The sequence below is a fragment of the Eretmochelys imbricata genome, chromosome 7, assembly GCF_965152235.1.
Source record: "Eretmochelys imbricata isolate rEreImb1 chromosome 7, rEreImb1.hap1, whole genome shotgun sequence".
In the NCBI taxonomy this organism is placed as follows: domain Eukaryota; kingdom Metazoa; phylum Chordata; order Testudines; family Cheloniidae; genus Eretmochelys; species Eretmochelys imbricata.
In genome coordinates, this window is record NC_135578.1 from 11,552,798 (window position 1) to 11,570,008 (window position 17,211).

General features: G+C 40.8%; 1 protein-coding gene across 4 annotated transcripts in view; it reads right to left on the reverse strand.

Annotated features, from left to right (window-relative positions):
- Window positions 1-1,726: 1,726 nt before the first annotated feature.
- PDZRN3 (PDZ domain containing ring finger 3) overlaps window positions 1,727-17,211 on the reverse strand; it is a 199,827-nt gene continuing 184,342 nt past the window's right edge. For all 4 annotated transcript variants that reach the window (XM_077821914.1, XM_077821913.1, XM_077821912.1 and 1 more), the window contains 5 exons: window positions 10,887-10,985; window positions 7,777-7,839; window positions 6,342-6,443; window positions 4,397-4,513; window positions 1,727-3,274 (listed from right to left, as the gene is read on the reverse strand). In XM_077821914.1, coding sequence (XP_077678040.1) covers window positions 1,727-3,274; window positions 4,397-4,513; window positions 6,342-6,443; window positions 7,777-7,839; window positions 10,887-10,985 — 1,929 coding nt within the window. The remainder of the gene's footprint in view (window positions 3,275-4,396; window positions 4,514-6,341; window positions 6,444-7,776; window positions 7,840-10,886; window positions 10,986-17,211) is intronic.

Sequence of the window (17,211 nt, forward strand, 5' to 3'; positions counted from 1 at the left end):
ACACCTCAGAATGATATTTGCTTTTTTCCCAACTGCATCGTACTGTTGGTACTCATTCAATTTTGATCCACTATAACCTCCAGATCCTTTTCAGCAGCACTACTGTCTAGCCAGTTATTCCCCATCTTGTAGTTATGCATTTGATTTTTCCTTCCTAAATGCAATAACTTATACTGGCCTTTACTGAATTTCATCTTGCTGATTTCAGACCAGTTCTCCTATGTCTAGGTCGTTCTGAATTCCAATCCTGTCCTCCAAAGTGCTTGCAATCCTTCCTAGTTTGGAATTATCTGCACATTTTATAAGCCTACTGTCCACTCCATTATCCAAGTCATCAATGAAAATACTGAACAGTACCAAACCCAGGACTGACCCCTGTGCTGCCCCACTAAATATGCCCTCACAGTTTGACAGCAAACCATTGATAATTACTCTTTGAGTATGCTCTTTCAACCAGTTTTGCACCTACCTTATAGTAATTTCATCTAGACCACATTTCACTAGTTTGCTTATGAGACTGACATGTGGGACTGTGTCAAGGGCCTTACTAAAATCAAGATATATCACATCTACTGTTTTCCCCTATCCACTGGGCCAGTAACCTGTCAAAGAAGGAAATGAGGTTGGTTTGGTATAATTCGTTCTTGACAAACCCATGCTGCCAATTGGTACAAAACCATGCTGGTTGATTTGTACAAAGGAGGTAAAACATCTCCAGTGCATTTTTGTCATGATGATTTAGAATCTAGTAGTTTGTCCAATTGGTCCTCTACCAAAGGACACTTCTACTGTACTCTAGCAAAGGCTTAATCTGAACAATATAACTTGACTGAGTCTTGGGTTAAAGAAAAAATTCAAAACATATGAAATATAAAACAATAATTTATTTACTTGTTAATGTTTGTAACTAATGATTTCATGAAACTGCTTTTATAATTCAGTACATTCAAATCTACAAAGCAAACAGTTACTACAATGGGCATTTCAAATTACACAAACTGTTTTGTGTAAACAGCTTAGCTGTACATGCACATTCTTTCAACAGGTTGCAACACTTGCAAACATGCTTTAAAATCCTTTAAAGCTGCAGTATAGTGTACTTTGCCTCAGGCCTTTCAGCTGAAACCTATATATTTCCTTTAGATACCTTTAAAAAGAAAAATGTTTAAATGCTGATCATAACTCTAAAGCCTGCTGGTTTGATAAATGTTAAATATTACAGGAGAATGACTCTATCAGGAGTTCAATACTTTTGCGATTAACCTTGAGCTAAATATTGATAAACAGCAGTGTGTGCAGTAGTGCACAACAGCAAAGTAATATCACAAAATATGCTTTCATAAAAATACATATTTGCGGTTGCTTTTGTGTTTTTTAGGCAAAGAAAAGCATGTGTAACCTTTTATATGAATACAGTTTAAACAAATTATCTGCTTAAGTACGGTTAATACGTTTTATGATATTTAAACACTTGATGTAAAAGGTAATGAGTAAAAAAGTACACTCAGTATTCCAAAAAGTTGTGTTAATATTGCCTTCAAAGGGGATGGGCGGTTCTGTCTCCACTTTCCAATAAAGAATGTTGGCACCCAGAGTTGTAGAATTCAGTACTTTAATTATAAAGTTGATGACTGTATCTTATATACAAAAAAACTTGCCACATTGAACGAGGCAGGGATTTCTACCCCAATGGTAGTGTTTTATGTACATAATGCAGCAATGGTGATTATACAGTAGTCACTGACAGGAAGGAATTGTACACTCTTGTGCCATCGGGGGACTTTGTGCCATGGGTTAAGAGTTCTTGGATTGTCATCCAATTATCAAAGATTTTTTTATTCCTCTTCTTCATCATTTTTTTGTGGCTCAGTTCAATGATGTTCATCTCTTTCTTTTCTTCTGCACCTTGCTGTTCCTTTAAACAATCTAACCTGCTCTGCATCATAAACTCACGCCGCCTCCTCTGCTCCTTCGCTTTCACCAAATGCTGCTTCCGTTCCTCCTTGCTCCAATAGCGGCCCATCTTCATCTCGCTTATAGCATCGTCATCTGTCGTCATACCACTGCGCTCTTCCTTAATCTTTATGGCACGTTCTCTCAGCAGCCTGTCCCTGACTGGCCTCTTTGTGATGTAGCGGGTTCCATCACTCCTGACCTTGACTTTCCATTCCATCCTGGGTTCACTCTGGCTTGAAGAATTAAAGTCTTTGCACATACTCACTAGGCTCATTTGGCTCTGTGCATATTCCACAGCTGATTTCTGTTGTATTAGCTGCATGTAGCTCTGATAGTGCTGAGCGTGGGCTGGGATATGAGCGTGTTTATAGGGAGAGTGATGATATGGAGAGATGTAGGAGCCAGCCAGTTTCTGAGCTGGGCTTTTGCTTCCATCACTGGCTTTTCTCTCTTTGCTTTCCAGCTGCTTGTCTAGGTCCGGATCTTTAGGTGACGAGAGATAGTTAGCAGAGCCGGATTCGTGACTTTCTGAGCTAGGTAGCAAATTCTTCTGGGAGACGTTGTATGCCACTGCCCCCTCATTACCTTGACAACTGCTGCCTTCTGCAGTTCTGTACAGTGAATTGTCAGGGGAAATCTGCAGTGTGAGCGGTGTGCTTCGACAGCTCTCGCCTGTATTATACGCACTCGAGCTATCCTTGTCAGATTTCTCAGGGAGCTCTGTAATGTCTGAGAGCTCGTGCCTGCGTGCATCGATGCTTGTGTTGTAGTTACGGAATCCGCTGTTATGGAGCATCCAGGGCTCCCGGTATTGATCCTTCAGCTGTTGCATTTTATGAGCTCTCACGATATTCAGACACTCTAGCTCAATATTCCGCAGTTCCTCGTTCAGCATCTCCAGCTCCCTGTCAACGCTTTCGTGGTCACTCTTACTTATATCCAGGGCACTGTTATGATAATACAGACTGTATGGGTTGGCAGACTTGACTTGGCACTTCAGCTCCAGCAGTTCGCGGAATCTCTCACATTCATCCACTGGGATGCTGAGGAAATCTGTGTCTGTGCAGTCGGCTGAGATAAATGACTCATTGCTGAACTGCATGTCACCACTTCCTAGAGTGTCATGACTGTAGACCAGCTTCTTCTGGCTTCCTAAAGTGTTAGAGGAAGTAGTGTGATCATCGGCATTATTCTCCTGCTCTGAGCTTTCATCATTTCGCGTGCTCTCATCTGTGCGGCCCACACCGCTGTCCTTCTCGTGCTGGTTAGATAAGATAGTAGCAGTGTCTGTGGTGCCTCCATCTTCTTCGTGCTTCTTCTAAAATAAAAAATAAAAAAGTATAAATGTAAAAACTAAAAACAAGCTCTTTGCAGGTTTAAATAATAATAAAAGTCATCTGAAGTTTTCTTAACTCTATCAGTCATTACATGTTCACTTATTACCCCAGTGAGTTTAGAAAACATACCACAGACCGGATTTTCAACAGAGCTCAGTGGCAGATTTTCAATTGCTCAACAACCACACTAGGGGCTAGGTTTCTGAAAGATCTCCACTCCCATTCAGTGCTGAAATTGGGAACAAATTTTAAAAATTGCTCAGCATTTAGCAGCTCCTACTGTGACGGTGATGACCCAACGTGCTGAGCTCTTTTAAAAAAAAATCTGATCTCTTATTTTTGGGGTTGAAATGGGAGCAGAACTCTCTTGAAAATCTGGTCCCAATTTTAGATCATGGAATGTTGTAGAAAATTCTGGCTGAGAACTGTAGAATTATATGTGAATTAGCATAATTGCAAATGCATTATAAATATGTACGTCAAGGAAGTAAGATGGTCTTGTGGTTAAAGTTCTGGGCTTGGGCACAGGAGATCTGGATTCAATTCTTGGCTCTGCCACATACTTTGTGTGTGATCCTGGGTAAGTCACTTGTTCTCTGCCTCAGTTCCCCAGGTGGGGACTCTAGGTACCACTGTGATAATAATTGTCCTTGACACTCTTTGTCACTATCAAGTGTGTTAAACCTGACTTACAATTAAAGCTGATTCAATTTTTCAAACACGTGGAATGTTCTTTCCAGAACTGATTTATGTTTATTAATTAGCTTCCCGTCCATCTTGCTAGCTATCATGTACCTAATTCTATTCACCTCAATGACCACAGCCAGAATGGTGGATTCCTATGAAGAAGGCTATTAAACTCTTGAACTGTGCTTGTGTTTTAAATGGGAAAAAAAAGTAGCAGATTTGAAAATGTATGCTTATTGAGATGAAGTCTGCTATACAGTTTGCAGATATCATCCTGGAACATCTAGATTTTGCAGAGCCCCTTTCTGCTTAGGTCGTCATTAAAGATACTGGTTGGTTCATTCAGTTGAATTCAGTATCAGAATATCGAGTGCGGTGTGACGTTTTGACAATGCTGCACAATGGAGTGGCATTACCTGCTGAAGCATGCTGGCAGTAAACTGCATTGCCTGGTGGTGCTGTTCCTCTAGCATGTCCATGTGTAAGTCATCCAGAAAATCATTTCTGTCATCATCCATCCATCCTTCATCCAGCTACATGAAAGGGAATAAATAAATAAAAAAAACCCACACCAAGCGTTGTCATAAGGATGAAAACTGACATAAATATATGCTCCCTCTTGGTGGAAAATTATCAGGAGATCAGGGGAGCTGCTTTCTGCAACTTTGCTGTATATCACTCTATGTCTGGCCTATCAGTCCTCATCCTCAAAGGAAACCTGCACACTTTCAAAAGACAAGCCTGGGAGCTTAAATTGATTACTCTGCGAGACACTAAAAAGCATGGACTGAACAGAGACACTGGACTGAAGGCTAATTACAACAATCTGTAATCCATTAACCCCCATTTTTGTCTTCTGAGGGCAGAGATGTTAATGGGCCACTCTACCTGGAATGGTTCCTTACTATTTATGCTAGACAATCTGTTCCACCTCACATTTTGCTGGGACCCTGGGAGTACTTTTCCCAGACCTGAAGCAGAGCTCTGTGTGGCTCGAAACCTTGTCTCTCTTCACCAACGGAAGTTGGTCCAATAAAAGATATTACCTCACCCACCTTGTCCCTAATGTCATGGGACTGACATGGCTACAACTACAGTGCCTACATGGAAATGAATATGCCTCTCTTCTTTATGTGCTACTCTAAGGGCAAACAATGACCTGCCACAAGGAGAACTTTTAGGATTCAATCCCTTCTTTGCATGTGGCTGCCTGCATTCCCAGTAGCAAGATCTGGCCTGTAATAATAGATTTGTGCTGTTTGCTCAGTTTAGAATACAAATCAATTCTAAAAAAAAATCTCCTTGTCTTTCCTCAAAAGTCCCTCCCCCTCACTACCCCTCCCCCGCCCCCAAATTCCCTGCTGTTCCTAGAAATATAGTTATTTACATCTGAGGTGGGTGGTTGTTTTGGTGCATGTAACCAGTATATAGTGTGTGTGTATGTATATATATATATATATATATATATATATATATATATATATACTAGTTACGTGCACCAAAACAATCACCATATATATATATTTTCTATACTCAAATCTCGAACCTATTCCTCAGGCTGGGTGGTCAGGCTCAGTAGATGCCATTCCTGGAAGTACTGAAATGTTCAGTTTTCTAGGGATGTGAAAGTGGCTACACTATCCCTCCTCCCCCACATCTCCAAGGAAAGAGCAGGAGTGTCCAGGTAGCTGTGGATTCTCCAGACCGACCCTCACCCATGCCCCACTGCCTGCATGCATGATCACAACAGTTTTGAGCAAGGGGGATGCATTCACAGGACGACTATCATACTACTAATAACTATAGTAAATGCTGCTGAATGTGTGGGACACTCAAATCCCAGCCCTGGAGGGAGCAGGGTAGGATTCCGTTTCAAACCTAGGTCTTGCAGATGAGAGGAGAAAGCCATCTAGGTTAGACCTGACCAAAATGTTAATCACACTTTACATAAAGGCTCCATTTATAGATAGGACACAAAGGGCTAATAAATGATTAATAAGTGCTGGTTAATCAATTGCTATAGAGTATTATAGAGATCAGCATGTTATTTGTAACCATGGCATGTAACTATCCACAACACCTTCTACTGATGTATCTATAACCATCTTAACAGGTACTCCTCATATCTGGAACATGGTTAATTATTTATTAACCCTTTATACACTGACATGTACAAAGTGTGACAAATGTCATAGTGAACTCCCATGAACTTATTTCATGTGTTGTATGTGTTTCCAATCTAACCGTATATTACTTTTTTAAAAATAGAAAACGAAATCACCTCAAAATCCAGTTACTTTTTTCTGGAGCACAGATTCTCTGTTTTAAATGTACAGTAAGTATATAGTAGTCTCTCTGTACCTGGATTTCTGGTCTTGCTACAAGTAAGGAGACATTCTTGCTCTCTTCACTGGTTAGAAGTGCCACAGCTTCTTCTCGGTTCTGTACCTCTATGCCATTAATCTAAAAAATATATATAGTAAAAAAAACAAATCTGAGGGAAAAAAAGTGAAATAATGTTGCCATTTGGATGCTCAACTTCCATTTTGGTGGGCTCCACTGAACTATATGGCTAGATGGATTCTCATATGAGACATGCTGCATATTGTGTCTGTACACATCTACAACAGTAGAGCATGTATGTCAATGTTGTGGCAGATATTTTGATGAAGAACAGCTGAGACTGGTATCTATCCCATGTTTTTCATATTTTGTCTGTGTGTAGCTATATGGCAGGAGTCTTGTCACAGAGCTGGAGCCAGAGAGAAGGGGAGAGATATGAGTAGAATCACAACAACAGGGAACCAGAATAGTTTAATAACTGTGGATATGGTCAAGGCGATAGAATTTCCCAATGAAGACCATGCCGGCAATTAAAAAGGAGATGGGACTTCTAGTCAGTATGATCCTGAGCAATGAAGTTCTAAAGTACTATCAGATAAATCACTCCTGAAATAGATGCTGTGTTGTGGGAGGACTGCTTACACTGGTACAGGTCTCTGTGTGTCCACATTGCCACAGTGTCAGTAGAACTATGCTGGAATGATGCTTATGCTGCTCCAAAGGAGAGAATAACTATTGGAAAAAGTGGACAGTTTCCTTGGTAGGAGACAAAACTAAGCATGGATGCATGGCAGGCTGTGCCGGGAAAAAAAACCGGGTTTTGCTGGTGAAATATTCTAGTGTAGACCAGGTCTGAGGGCAGGCTAAAGAGAATGAAAATAAGCCATTAATATCGGAAAAGAGGCAGTTAATTAGGTGGAGAATACTGGCTAACTTTTCATTGCCACACAACTTCAAAATGGCTCCTCCAGTTTTACTCAGCCTTTCAATATAAAACATTTTGGGCTAGTACACTATATCTGCAACTTGACCAAGGTTACCAAAACTTGGCCCTTAAGGGTTTACACTGAGGGTGTCTAGATGGGGAGAGAGTGTGCAGCAAGCTGGGTTGTAAATCAATCGCGCACTAACCTGCCACACCCTAATTGGCTGTGTGGACCCTGCTATCATGCACTAAAGGGAACTTTCAGCGCACAGGACCAAGGGTCTACATGCCCAGTTAAACTCCATCTTGACGCACTGTCTAGACAAGCCCTAAACCTGAAAAATGGTAGCTCAAAGGAAAATCTTTGAGAAAAATTACAAGGGAGGGCAGAATTATTAAGGCTATAATGGAATAAGATTCACTGCAGCAATCCTAAAATAAAGTGTGTGAAGCAATTTGATGTGTAAGTTCAAATGGCTACTGTATATCGCGGAATACAAGTAATCTCTGAATTATTTGCACACATACTTGAATAATGCGATCTCCCTCCCGCAGGCGACCATCTTTTGCAGCAATGCTGTTGGGATCAATCTGCAAAACAAAAGACTTGTAAACAGTGCTTAATTTGTAAAGAAAGAGGTGCTGGGGCTCAAGCAATTTTTTTACCGCTGCAGTGAGCCCAGAGGCACCGGGACTATGAACTGCTAAGCCTAGAGGTGCCGGGGCTCAGCCCTGGCACAAATTAAGCACTGCTTGAATATGCTATGGAGGTTTAAAAGCTCAATCTTTCACCTCCCATTTTAAACATGATATTTGCAATGCAAGTAACATGGGTTAAATTGAGATATCAGTATCCAGGGCTGGGTCCATGGTTTTTATTTCATAAATAATTATTCGAGTTCTCCCTTGCTTTCATGAGAAGGGGGGAATGACAAATTTAAAATGACTGGGTTAAATGTAAAAAGTTTACTTCCTGACATGAGCCTCCAAAGAAGACAGGCTTGTATTACATATTAGAAAAGTTTGCTCATTTGCGCTTTCATAATTAACATTTTAATTTTCAAATGCAGTTCTCTGATCTATGCCTGCAATTCTTTTACATGAAATAATGGAAGGATTAGGTCCTAATTGGTACGTTGTAATGGAGGGATATGTTACTTTTAAATTTGTTTTTCCCTAAATAACTATTTAATTTGAAATGGATCCACGAGTGATAAAAGGTTAGATAAGTCTGTGTATAAATTACTGTTTGTTGCATAAAAGGAAGCACAGAATGTCAAGCAGGCATGAAATATTCATCTGTACCCTAATAAAAATGCTTGCAATTTTATTCTATTTATCTTGGTTTTCAGAGCAATTAAAAATAGACTTCAGCTGCATTAAGAACATTAAGAATTCTTGGTAAATTTAATCTGAAGTTAAATTCACTGTATGGATCTATTTCCATGAGTAAACATGAGGGTTAGGTGTTAATAAAATGATTGTGGTATCCAGGGACAACATTTTTTTAAGGGGCTAATGATCTGACACTGCTAAAAATATACATTTTTATTTCATGGTAGAGAGGATGTGGCATTTCATGTTTGTTGGCACAGTCACTCAGAGAAACAGGTTTTTCATTAGAAAGACTGGGACTTTTCAGCTTGGAAAAGAGGCAACTGAGGGGGAATATGATAGAGGTCTACAAAATCATGACTGGTGTGGAGAAACTGATGAAGTGATATTTACTCCTTCAAATAACACAAGAGCTGGGGGTCACCAAATGAAATTAATAGGCAGCAGGTTTAAAACAAACAAAGGAAGCACTTCACACAATGCACAGTCAACCTGTGGAACTCATTGCCAGGGGATGTTGTGAAAGCCAAAACTCTAATGGGGTTCAAAAAAGAACTATATAAATTCATGGAGGCTAGGTCCAAGATGGTCAGGGATGCAACCCAACATTCCGGGTGCCCCCAGCTTTTTGAGTGCCAGAAGCTGGGAGTGGATGACAGGGGATATAACTACCCTGTTCTGTTCATTCCCTCTGAAGCACCTGCCATTGGCCTCTGTTGGGGGATAGGATACTGGGCTACATGGACCATTGTCTGACCCAGTGTGGCCGTTCTTATGTTCTTATGCGATAGTTCCGGAGTAAGGCTGCGTCTACACTAGAAACTTCGAAGCGCTCCCATGGCAGTGCTTTGAAGTGGTGAGTGTGGTCACGCGCGAGCGCTGGGAGAGAGCTCTCCCAGCGCTCCTGGGTATCCACCTCCATGAGGGGAATAGCTCCTAGTGCTGGAAGCGTGGCTCCAAGCGCTCCGACCCTGTCCACACTAGCGCTTTAAAGCACTCAAACTTACTGCACTCGGGGGAGTGGGGGTGATTTTTCACCCCCCGAGCCAGCAAGTTAGAGGGCTGTAAAATGTAAGTGTAGACAAGCCCTAACTCTCAAGGTGGTAGAAAGGCGCTTTGCCCTTTGACATAGTCTCCGGATTATGTTACAGGATTAGGCTGGGGTTCTCAAATTAGGGGCACAACTAGGATTTGCTTGGACATGTTTTGTTACTGAGAACAATTTATAAGAAAATAAAACTGGTTTTACTTTGCTCAACACTTTTTCTTCAAAAGATTTTGGGTTTTCAATTAAAATATGAAAAATTTCATCAAAATCAAACAGTTTCTGTGAAAATGTCCCTTTTGAGAAAAAAAAGTAATTTTTTGACAAAAAAATAAAAAAACATGAACTTCACTTGGGAAGCTGAGAACAGATTTTTGTGGGAGTTACAACATTAGTGACACCAGGCTTTTTATGTATATACTGATGACTCCTCCCAATTTTTCAGCCATCCCATATGACTGTGTGTGGGATTTTGCAATGGTTAGTGCTTCTCTGAACAGTGTTGTTCCATTGGAGAGAACAACAGGCCAGTCATTGGTGGCACCTTTTATAGTAGAATTATATAATCTGTCCACACACGTACAGCACTCCAGGTTATTAACCTGGAATATAGCATATAAAAAAGGTTTGGGTTGGTGCAGCTCATATGGAGGCCATAAGCTCCCGTAGCCCTCTGACCGCATGGATGGGTGGGGGTAGTTGAGCTGGGTGGGGGCCGAGGGGAGGGATCAGATTAGGTGGGAGTCTCATCAGCACAACGGGGTGTTGGGTGAAAGGGAATTGGTGCCAGATTGTCTAATGATGGCATACCTGGTTTTAGAGCTCAGCAAGATGAGTGGAAGTTCTGTGGGTGGTGGATCTAGAACAAATGTGTGGGCCTTAACTCGTAGAAATACAAATATTTGTTATTGTTAGAGAAGAGAGCACAAAAGAAGAAACATAGATGAGAAACGCTGCAGGGAAATTGTTTTCTATTTTAAGGTACAATCTTGTCTTTGGACATGCACTAAACTGAAATATTGGGTGAAATCTTGCCCCCACTAAAGTTAATGGGAATTTTGCCATTGACTTCAATGGACACAGAATTTTACCCATTACTTGGTGGAAAGGAAAATAAGCAATTATCTTCCAATTATTCCACTCCCAAATGTTTTTGGAACATCACCAGATATGACAGAATAGGAGCAGGGATAATATTTTTCTTAGCCTTTGTTTTACAAAGACAAATTGTACCATATGTAAAGCAGCTCAATCTTACCTCACTAACATAAATACCAATGTCATCCTCATCATCAGTTCGATAACACACAGTAAGGCCGAGCTTGTCCTGGCTGTTCACTCTATGCAAGTCTACTTCCTAGGCAAAGAAAAGGATGTTCTGAATAAGACATCAGTGAGTGATGAAAGCAGTTTTTCAAATGCAATGGAAATATTTTGCTTCAATGATATACTGGATCTCTTTTAATTTTACTGTGAAGACCATGTTAACTTACTGAGTGAAAAGTGGATTATGTGCAGACAATCAATACCTAGGCCATTTTTGACCCTTCAATCAATATAAAGTCATTTTGAAAACGGACCTTTTATTGATCTCAAAGAAGAAAAATTACCTATATTTCTCATGGTGTCAAGACTTCCAATGCTAAAATATTTTAGAAAGTATTATTTCAATATTTTTCATAGGTTGCATATATTTTCCTGTGAATAGTGCAACATTTGACAATATTTTCTGATTTATTTGGAAGAGTACAGCATGCTGCGTTACATTCATCTTCATAGTTTTGTAACTTTCAGAGACGAATGACTTAATAAGTTGCTAAAAGAAAAGAAAGAAGCCGGTGGTTGCAAGATCAATGTATTTTCAGCAATGGGTGTGACAGTGGCTGTAGAAATATATTTTTAGCTTTGCCAGAATGTAGATTAAGTAGACAGGCCACTCTGTACCATTCCAGCATTCTCTGGTGCACAGTTAGTCTTGGAGGAATGTAAGTTTTCATTTAAAAATATATTAAGATTCTAACATTGTTGTGAAAAAACATCCTCTGTTAGATTCTCCCCATGTTCATGTGCCCTTTGCACTGGTCCATCAGTACAAAGGTTGGTAAAGCCAGTTAATATTGCCCAGCTGAGTTTTTTCCATAGTCCAGAGGAATCTCCAGCTGGCACAGTCTGCATAGCTGCCTCCTCCCACTGCCTCACCATCTCAAGAGTGGTGTGCTGAGAATCACAGAAAATTTCAAGCACTCACAGTTCTCGGACATAGGACCTTGCCTGGAATCATGTCCTAGTCGTGGCGAATCTGTGATTCTGCTGCATCACTCCTGAGAAGGCTTCCACAAGTGACATGAGGAATGATGTCCTTTCCACCCCCCACAGATAGGTAAGCAATGGTAAGGGTAGCAAACTGTTTTTAGAGGGCTCTGACAGCTGATTAATGGAGTGCAGCCTTGGAAGGGGCCATATGTTCTTTGCAGCCTGCTTTACGCTGGATGCAAAATAAAGATGCTGTGATGGAGACCTGCTGTTGGAAATGGGATTAGAGAGAGCCGAAAAACTGGGCAAAAGCATGGGACCAGAACGAGGGCATGTATGCATCCCTGAACTTTCTCACGACAAGACGTGAAGAAAACCTATCTTAGCAACTTTTGCGGCTTCTTGTCCATTCTAATGTAAAAGTCTTGATAACATAATTAATTGTTTCTGAACATCTCTCAATTTCAACCTGTGGTGCCATTCATAAGGGGAAAGACAATGAAACAAGCTGATATGAATAATTTATTGGCTTGTCTTGATGACAGCTGCCAAGATCAGCAGTCTCTTGTTATTTACTTGTCAACATGTGTAATTTAAAAAAAGAAAAAAAACATAGCAGTAAATGTCAATGACATTTCAGATGATATTTAAATGGTTTCAATCAATAGTATCCATGGTGAACTACAGCTTCCCCCCTCCCCTCTTATGTTACAAAAAGGTTGAACACCTTGCTCTAATTGCAGAATTTTTCCATATTTCTAAAGCTTTGCCATTTTTAGAGAGGAGACTGAAACTGTTCAATAGGAATGATTAGATAAAGTGGGGCTAATTCTAATCTCAGTTATGCTGGTGTAAATCCAGAGTAACTCTTGATATCAGTGGGTTTATTCTGGTTTTTATGGGGGAGAATCAGGCATTATGCCCCTAAATTAGGTTTAGCACAGTTCTTCTGCATTTTTCTGTGTATCTTAACAAAGGGGCGTCATGTCTTTAAGAGGGCTTTATGCACTCTATGCATCTGAGAATGTGTCTTGAAGAAAAGAATAAGAGATCATATTTAGCTGCTGTACAGGATCATCTTGTCTTCTATCTGCAATGAAAGAATACAGCAAAGTGTGAAACATGTCAGCCTCGTTAGATGAATCCTACTTGATGATTAATACTTTACTATTTTTTTTGGGAGGTGGACAAGGTATTTGTCCATTCTTGCTTATAGCTTATATTTAATATTGATACTCATTTGTTTCAATGCATTTTACATAATTGTGCATTTTAATACATAAGCATGAGAGAGAGTCTGATGTGACATATTTGGAAGGGGATAAATCACCTCAGGGAATTTTAAAATATATATAAGGAAACCAATCTTTAGACAGGTGGCCTTTTGAAAGAAAAATCCTGCAAAAAGAGACTCAGAGCAGGTGTTTAATACCTGATTTTTTTTTTTTTTTTTTACAGATAATTAATTGGTAGACTTACCCTTGGGTAATCCCTCTAGCCCTGGGAAGAAGAAGAACTGGGATTTCATGTTACTCTAAATGTGATAATTTTGTGTACTTAAAAATAGGAACAGCTCTTTTCTATGTGCCTTTTCCTCAATAAAGTTTTAATGTAATCATAAAGCTTTGAAAGGTTTTATAGGTACAAGTATACAAATCCAAATTCTTTAAAGCAAAGGCTATTTTCCATATTCAGAGTCAATTTTTTTTAAAGCATAGGTTCTGTTACATGAAAAAAAATCACAATCTGCAAAGCCCAATGATAGTTTGTCCATTTGTACTGAGAATGTAAAAGTCTAGGAATTAATACTGGCATGTAAATTTTTTTGAAACAGTGAATTAAAACTTGACTCCTTTGACCTTCTACATCTCCTGCCTATCACTTCGAAGTTCCTGTACTGCAAGACAGGCAAGGCAAAGGGCTTAATCCTGCAAGCTCTAATCCTGTTGCAGATGACTAGTTTCATGTGTAGTGATTGCTGGACTGCTCCCAAAGTCCCTGCCATGTGGACATTCTTTTAGCTTAGTTTGGTGTTTTATAATAGAACTGGGATGGAGGAATATTTTGGGCTGGATAGATGCTCAGATGTTGTGGGGATGACCCCTGTAGAAGATCATAACTACATTATGAAACACATCAGCCACCTACATTGGGAAGAGGAGCCCAATGTATGTGTACGACACCTGGAACAGATCCACAGACATTAGAAACTGGACAATGGCGGTTTCCACTAGATGCTGTAATGTCAGGAGCAGTGTTCAGACGATACAAATCAGAATTACATTCTATATGTATTGCTGTAATATAACCTTTATAGACATAAGCAAAATGACCTGGATCCTTTGCTTGCATACATCAAGTAAAAGTGGAGTTTGTACATATGTTTGACGGAAATGTTAGAATACTCTCCATACTCAATATGAAAACTGCTTAAAAGAATGGCTGGCTTAGAGCCAAGGGGAGCTCAAAAAGTGTGTTGCCTGTATGACATTTATAGCAAGGCAACAAGAATGATCATGTACTATGATATTATTATGCCTCCACACACTTGTAATAATAGATTCAGAATTAGTGGTAACCGTAAATTAACCTCTATACCCAAAAGGACATTCATTCGCAACAGATTATTGAATTGTTTTACAGATGATCTGAAATTATGGCCAGTTTGCACATTTATAAAAAACCCAGACCTTTGCTTAAAAAGGCAAAAATGAGCATTAAACATTTGAAACAAATGGCTAGTGATGACTGAAAGGTTCAGAGATTCAATTTGGATGTCTAGCCAAAGCTTGAAATAAATACGTTTTTTAAAATGAAGCTTTTTGTATGCTGAGCCTTCAGATACCAAACCAACAGACCTTCTCCTTTTCTGCCAGTCTCCACAGTGGATAAAACGTGGAGATGGGGAGATGTCAAAGCCTTTGTGATGTCAGTATGCCTATATATAGTAAGGAGCTTACTGACCACCATGTTGTAGTTGTTCCTTTATTCAGCAGGAGGAAAAAACTTTTGTTGGCTGTCTCTTGAGCTAACAGCACAGAAACTGGTCCCTATATTAGAGCATGGTGCTTAGATGGTTCCCCTGCTTTGTGCTGAAGATGATTTCCCATTTGTACCTCAACAAGGAAGCTGATCTTCTTTCCCTGTTTCTTTGCTCTAGGAGTGGCAAAGGAAAAGATGTTTCAAGCATTGTATTTCTAAGGGTAAAGTACATTTAGTATTCTGCTGCTTCTTTCCGCCTGGGTGCCAAGAGGGCCTTTTAGGGGTAACTGAAGGAGGCAACCTAGTGACAGAGGATGTGGAAAAAGCTAATGTACTCAATGCTTTTTTTGCCTCTGTCTTCACGAACAAGGTGAGCTCCCAGACTACTGCACTGGGCAGCACAGCATGGGGAGGAGGTGGCCAGCCCTCTGTGCTAAAGAAATTGGCGGATGTGATTGCAGAGCCATTGGCCATTATCTTTGAAAACTCATGGCGATCGGGGGAAGTCCTGGAAGACTGGAAAAAGACTAATGTAGTGCCAATCTTTAAAAAAGGGAAGAAGGAGGATCCTGGGAACTAAAAGCCAGTCAGCCTCACCTCAGTCCCCAGAAAAATCATGGAGCATGTCCTCAAGGAATCAATTCTGAAGCACTTAGACGAGAGGAAAGTGATCAGGAACAGTCAGCATGGATTCACCAAGGGAAAGTCATGCCTGACTAATCTAATTGCCTTCTATGATGAGATAACTGGTTCTGTGGATGAAGGGAAAGCAGTGGACGTGTTATTCCTCGACTTTAGCAAAGCTTTTGACACCGTCTCCCACAGTAGTCTTGTCAGCAAGTTAAAGAAGTATGGGCTGGATGGATGCACTACAAGGTGGGTAGAAAGTTGGCTAGATTGTCGGGCCCAACGGGTAGTGATCAATGGCTCCATGTCTCGTTGGCAGCCGGTATCTAGCGGAGTGCCCCAAAGGTCGGTCCTGGGGCCGGTTTTGTTCAATATCTTCATTAATGATCTGGAGGATGGTGTGGATTGCACCCTCAGCAAGTTTGTGGATGACACTAAACTGGGAGGAGTGGTAGATACGCTGGAGGGTAGGGTTAGGATACAGAGGGACCTAGACAAATTGGAGGATTGGGCCAAAAGAAATCTGATGAGGTTCAACAAGGACAAGTGCAGAGTCCTGCACTTAGGACGGAAGAATCCAATGCACCACTACAGACTAGGGACCGAATGGCTAGGCAGCAGTTCTGCAGAGAAGGACCTAGGTGTTACAGTGGATGAGAAGCTGGATATGAGTCAACAGTGTGCCCTTGTTGCCAAGAAGGCCAATGGCATTTTGGGGTGTATAAGTAGGGGCATTGCCAGCAGATCGAGGGACGTGATCATTCCCCTCTATTTGACATTGGTGAGGCCTCATCTGGAATACTGTGTCCAGTTTTGGGCCCCACACTACAAGAAGGATGTGGAGAAATTGGAGAGAGTCCAGCGAAGGGCAACAAAAATGATTAGGGGTCTGGAACACATGACTTATGAGGAGAGGCTGAGGGAACTGGATTGTTTAGTCTACGGAAGAGAAGAATGAGGGGGGATTTGATAGCTGCTTTTAACTACGTGAAAGGTGGATCCAAAGAGGATGGATCTAGACTGTTCTCAGTGATAGCAGATGACAGGACAAGGAGTAATGGTCTCAAGTTGCAGTGGGGGAGGTTTAGGTTGGATATTAGGACAAACTTTTTCTCTAGGAGGGTGGTGAAACACTGGAATGCGTTACCTAGGGAGGTGGTGGAATCCCCTTCCTTAGAAGTTTTTAAGGTCAGGCTTGACAAAGCCCTGGCTGGGATGGTTTAGTTGGGATTGGTCCTGCTCTGGGCAGGGGATTGGACTAGATGACCTCCAGAGGTCCCTTCCAACTCTAATATTCTATGATTCTAACTCTCAGATGCACTATAGAGGTCAGAAAGTTAGATTAATTGTTCAGCATGACAGGACCAGCGAAAGGCATGGTCTTGTCCAGATAAAAGGCAGCATTGGGATCCCCGTGCAAAACAACCTGAAGATTGGTCACTCTCCTAGCTAAGCAGATGGCCAATAGTAAGGCAATTTACAAGATGATGGAAGCTCTGTAACATTGCTCACATGGGCCCCAAAGGTAATTAGTGCCAGACCTAGTTCCCCCTCCTGCTCCCTGAGTGAGTTTGTTTGTCAGCTGGTCTAAAATGTGTTGCTGCCTCTGGATGTGTTCTAATGGAAGAGCGTCAAAATCTTCATCTAGGTGACTCTGCTCTTTTAGTTTCAACAATCGATCACTTAATCTATTCAGAGTCATTCACAGCCTAAGCATGCCT